At 60.6% G+C, this 5,611-nt stretch overlaps 1 protein-coding gene across 1 annotated transcript; it reads right to left on the bottom strand.

Moving 5' to 3' along the window:
* LOC308244515 (uncharacterized protein) lies at positions 1-4,441 on the bottom strand. Its single transcript, XM_080660583.1, has one exon. It carries the CDS (start codon positions 1,676-1,678, stop codon positions 155-157), a length of 1,524 nt encoding a protein of 507 aa, XP_080516709.1. The 5' UTR covers positions 1,679-4,441; the 3' UTR covers positions 1-154.
* Between the last annotated feature and the right edge of the window lie 1,170 nt (positions 4,442-5,611).

Here is a 5,611-nt window from a genome sequence, read left to right as displayed (position 1 = left end):
TGCTTCAAAGCTGCGCTCACCTATAAATCACCTGATCACTCCGTTTCCGGGAACACCTAAACCGCTAAACCGCCGTGGAAGATGCTAAAGGAAGGACTCGGCACAATGGATCCTCCACAAGTTACCCCGCAAACCTCCCTGCTGGTGACTTCCCTCAGCCTGGTTCTGACTGGCAGGTTGGGACCCGGCTCCTGGTGCATCCTCTGTGGTCTGCCCCGCAACCCTGCCCCCCACCCCCAGTGCATTTGACTCTGACCTTAGAGTCCACCCCCACTTCCCACCTATCCAAGTGTAATCTGTCTCCAAGCCCTCCCACTCCCTCCCCTCCCCCCACCCCCCAGTAGCCCAGTGCATCCCAGCCAAGTTCTTGGCATTTACCTTTGGTTTTTCTGGCCGGGTCTGTGGCACCATCCGCTGTAGCATGGCCCAGGGCTGAGTCTGTGCTTCTGCTTGACATCGATGGGTAGGTGGTAGTGTCCAATGCGGTCAGGTTAATGGCACTGTCAAGTGCGGTCTCTCCCATGGCCGGGTTTAGAGGGGCCGGCACAACTGAACCCATGCCTATGCCCAGCCTGCTTGTGTGCAAAGCAGGAGAACCCGTAGTTATGTCCCGCCTGGCTGGATCCGCTCTGTCCAAAGCCAGGACTCTGTCTGGCCTGGCTGTGCCCAACTTGACCGGGGCTGGGGCTGCCAAATCCTCGGCTGTGGCCCCTGTGGTTGTATATGGCTTGGCTGTGCCTGCTGTGGCTATGGCTTTGCCCAGCTTGTCTGGGTCTGGTGTTACCGGATTCGTGACCAGGCCCTGCTTGGCTGTGCCTTCGGTAGCCAGCTCTGTGGCTGTGCCCAGTTTGGCATCCAGAGCAGGGAACTCTGTGCCTGTGTCCAGTCTGGGTGTGTTTGATGTGGCTAAGTTGACAGCCAGGCTGGGTCTGTTGGTGGCCATTGTGGCTAAATGGCTGACTGTGCCTCTCATTGTGTCCAGAGTCACCAAATCCATGGCCATCGCCGGCGCCACGGTAGGGATGGTCCTTTGGAGATGCAGCCGGGGTCTCAGGGTACCCCTGGGCCTGGGCTTGCCTCTTCCTGGGGAAGCTCTGGCAGGCACTTGGGCAGCCGCGGGGACAGGGTGCCTCTGACCCGCTGGACCTGGGCCTGCGGGGCCTGGTGGATCCGGGGCCAGCCGGGGTTGGAAAGGGAGGGCCAGATGGGAACTCACCGGGGGCTTCTCCATCACGGGCATCCTGCTGGGTTTGGCCAGACCTGGGTTCCCTGGGCCCTCAGAGTGAACCCTGCCCCCTGGCACTAGGATCAGAGATGGTGACTCTGGAGTGGGCAGCGTCCCTCTTCCATGGGCAGCAGCCTCCCTGCCCAGGGTGGGCACCTCTTCCCAGGCCTGGCTGTTGGGCCGGAGCGTTAAGGAGATGGAGCTGAGCTTCCTGGGCACGAGGCTGTTGCCCGTCTCCTGCGGGAGCACGCTCCGGGCCCGGGCTCCGAGACCTGGCCGGCCGGGAGCCTGTGGGATGTAGCTTTGCGAGAAGGCATCCAGACGGACGGTCTTCCTGAGGACAGGGATGAGAGGGGACACCCTTCCGGGGAGCCTTGAGGGGTGGGCAGGGCGCCCCAGCAGGTGGCCTTGGGAGAAGGAGGGTCCAGGCCCTGGAGCTCGGCGCGGCTGCATCTTAAAGTCGTGGTCCTTCCAGGACTTCGGTCTTCCCCTGAGGCAGTCAACAGAGAGGGCCAGGCAGCCGTGAGGCTGGGCTCAGCGCCTGCCCTCCCCTCCTGGCCAGCAGCTCACACTGCAGGTCTGAGGGGGCCTCGCTGGGGTCCTGGGTGGAGTACACATGTCCCTCCTGCAGTCCTCCCACCTCCGCCTGTGACCCACCTGCACATCACACCCGGGCCCTCACACACCTGCCCAGGCACCACACCCGTGGACATGCAGAATGTTCCACCAACATGGCCCCCAGTGAACAGGCTGCTCCTGTTAGGAGGGAGCTTGGGGGCCCAAGTGTGTCCCCTCTCTTTTTTTAAAATATTTTTATTGATTTCAGAGAGGAAGGGAGAGTGAGAGAGAGATAGAAACATCAATGATGAGAGAGAATCATCAGTTAGCTGCCTCCTGCACGCCCCCTACTGGGGATCGAGCCCACAATCCAGGCGTGTGCCCTGACTGGGAATGGAACCCAGACCTCCTGGTTCATAGGTCAGTGCTCAACTACTGAGCCATGCTGGCCAGGCCGTGTCCCCTCTCTCGATGGACAGCTCCGTGGGGGCCACACACTGTGTTCAGGGCAATGGTTATGTACCTCTGCCTCTTCTAGAAGGTGCCAGAGGGCTCTGGGTTCCCACCCACAGCAGCCAAAATGGGAGTCAGGCGTCCAGGTAGGAGGCTGAGGGGTGAGCATTTACTTGGGAACAGGGTCTGCATCTGGGGCTCCTGTCCCGAACCCGGAAAGAGCCCTGGGCTGGCCTGCTGCTGGCGCCGGGATCGGAGCCTGAGCTGAGGAGGACCCTGGGGAAGTGGGCCTCAGTGGAGAAGTGACAAGTGCTCGCAGGAGGACCAGTGAGCCAGCCCCATCCCTGCCCCCAGGGGACCTGCCAGGCAGAGGAGCAGGCAGGGCTATGCTAGAGCTGCTGTTGGGGTCAAGGCAGGGAGGCTGGGCCTGGGTGGGGTGGTTCACACGGGAGTCCCAGAAGTGAGGAAGTGTGGCATCTTCCTGAAAAGCCACCCTGGGGGTCCCAGACTGTCTGGGAGGGGAGGGCAGGGGCGCAGGCCATGGCCATGTTCAGGTCCTGGGAGCTGACCAGTCGGACCTGCAGGTGGGAACGGCACCCCGGAGCAGTGTGACAGAGACATGGGAGGGGGACAGAGTGGAGGCAAGGGGATCGGCCAGAACCCTGGGCTGGGTGTGGGGCAGAGAAGGCAGCATAACGCGGGGAGAAGCCACAGGACTGCCTGCAGGTGGGAAGTAGGGGAGAGAAGAGGTGGTGGGGGCTCCAGATGGGGCGTCTACGTGGATGAGAGCCCTTCCCTCTGGAACGAGGCTGGAACATGATGCCAGGGGCCAGGCCAGGGCCGGCAGGAGGGTGCTGGGAGAGGGGGCTGCTGTAGCCAAGGCCCTAAGGTCTGGAGCAGCGGCCTTTGCCATCCCACCGTGTTGCCCACCCTGCATCCCTCTGCAGCCGTGTATTTGTAGTCAAAACTGCCGACCTCCATCGCCCCCTGCTTGACATATCCCTGCAGCCCTGCCGTCCTGCCCTTATTCACAACCGCACGTACTGGGCACATGCATTTACCCTGCATGATAAACATCTGCCCTCAGGGTGCACACCCACACCCAGCAGGCCAGGACAGGATTTCCAGACACAACTCCCCCCCCCCCCCCGGCCCTGCCCCGCCGCATTTATCCCTTGGTCTTGGTCCTATCCTTCCCCCTACACACAAAAACACCCACCCACCTTGATCAGAGAACAAGAAGGTCCCGCGGTCTTTGGTCTGGGAAGTTGAGGCTGGTGCAGGCCCCTCACCTCCTCTGTGCCCCGAGTGTGGCCATGGCAACAAGCTCAGGGGCCTTGTCCCTGTGGTCCCCTCAGTGTCCAGGCCGAGGCCCAGCCCTCTCCTGACCTGTCCCACCAGCCACACCCCAGCTGGGCTGGGCTCTGGGCAGGGAGAGGCTGGCTTCTCTGGAGTGGGCGGCGTGCATGGCTGCTTTGGAATCCCGAAGGGCCATGGGAGGTTCTTAACAGTCAGGCTGGGCTGCCCTGGAGTCAAGGCCACCTGGTGCTCCGCGCCTGCTGCCTGCCCTCCCCGAATCGGCTCTCCCACAGACTCTGATGCCTGGAGAGATGTCTCCAGCAAGGAGAGGGGGGGGGACCCTTCAAACACGGCCACACTCATACCGTGAAGTGATCACAGTGCCAACCTCGCTTCTGCTTTCCCTCAGCATTGCCCCCACATCCCTAGTTCTGTGACCCTCAGGCCACCTTGCCCACCAGCTGAGGTCTTTCCCGAGCTCCTGGAGGCTACAGGGGGGGCTGTTCCCTGAGTCCCGCCCTGTTTGCTCCGCTGGCCCCTGCACTGAGGCCCTGAGGACTGGGGCACAACCCAGCCCTGGCCTGTGGGGCCCATAAGACCACCCCGCCTGGCTCGGCATTGTGGGCTGGGCACCCTCTTCCGCCTCGATCACACGATCGTGAAAATAAAGATGGTGCTGATGGTAGCTACCCTTTACCGAACACTTACGAAGTGCCAGGGCTGGGAAGGTGCTCAGAAGACAGGTGTGTGGACAGCTCCTTCCGGAAGCTCAGACCCCGGGGACCGAAGCCACATCTTCCCAGCACTCACCCTGCACCAGGGCCCGGGCGGTGTTCTCCTGGCCTCTCCTTTCATCGCCTTGTCACCTGCCTCGTGCTGGTGAGGACATCGCTGCCCACACCACGCTGTGAGGTCAGTCTGTTCCCCGGGGCACTGCTCTCCTTAGCGAGTGCGCTGCTGGGGCCACGCTGGCCAATGGAACGTTCTGTGATAATGGAAATATTCTATATCCATGCGATAGGCGCTAGCCATGGGTGGCTATTGAGCCCTTAAAATGTGGCTACAGAGGGGAGGGAGTGAATTGTTTAGTTTATTTAGTGGCTAACATGGTGCACAGCAAAGTTCTGAAGGGCCTGGATTCATTCTTCACGGGGTCCCAGGGCCTGGCAAGAATCAGCCTCAGTAAATTCCTGTAGAATCCATGAATCCATAAATGAGCGAATGGTGACTCTATGGACCTAGGACCTTCCCCTCATCCATTCCCTCCCATTGGAGCTAAAGGTTTTCAAACTTGCCTGTGCTCTTGTTACCAGGGCAACCTGCTGGCTGGCCAGTGGGTGGGGGAGGGGAGCCGTCTGGAGTTCTAACCCCCTTCCCTTTTTGCTTTGAGGCCTGCGGGCCAGCCGGACTTGAGGAAGAACAGAGGGTCTGAGGGAGGGGCGGCCTGGCCAGATAGCGTAGGGGAGACCGGATAGGTGCAGAAATCCTGAGCTGGAGTCAGGGGCCCTGGTCCTCTCCCCACTTGGGCCAACAATTCATTCTGCAACTTCTATCAGATCACTTGCCCTTCTGGGCCTCAGGTGCCTTTTCAAATGGGGACCAGATGTCCTCATGTAGCCTCGAACTCTAGAATTCTTTCATCTCACTCCCTGCCAGGCTGTTAAGACCTCGAGAGCAAGGAATGAGTATCATTCATCTCTGTATCCTCCCCCCGCTTTCCTCCCCCCCCCCCTCCACCGCCCCCACCTGCCTGGCTCTCTCCTCCAGTGGTGAGGGCCTGGAGGACAGCACCTGCCCAGTGCAGTAATTACAAACCTGGGTTCCGCTGCCCTCTAGTGGCCCAAAGTGACAATTACTTCGCGTACACAACCTTCTTTCCCACCCAAGGAAAGGTTGACATGCCTGGAAGTGGCCTCAGAGGACAGACCACCTAAGCAAAGAAAATCACTGTGGTGGCCTCCCAGGCGAGTGGCACAGGTTGTGGAGTCTCAAACCTGGGTTTATTATAGCTGTGTGGTTTTGAACAAGTCACAGTCTCTCTGAGCTCCAGTTCCTCCATCTGTAAAATGGGGATTC

The sequence above is a fragment of the Plecotus auritus genome (genome assembly GCF_963455305.1).
Source record: "Plecotus auritus genome assembly, chromosome: 3".
In the NCBI taxonomy this organism is placed as follows: Eukaryota; Metazoa; Chordata; class Mammalia; order Chiroptera; family Vespertilionidae; genus Plecotus; species Plecotus auritus.
Note: the sequence above shows the minus strand (reverse complement) of the source record. Positions and strands in the feature narration are given on the sequence as shown.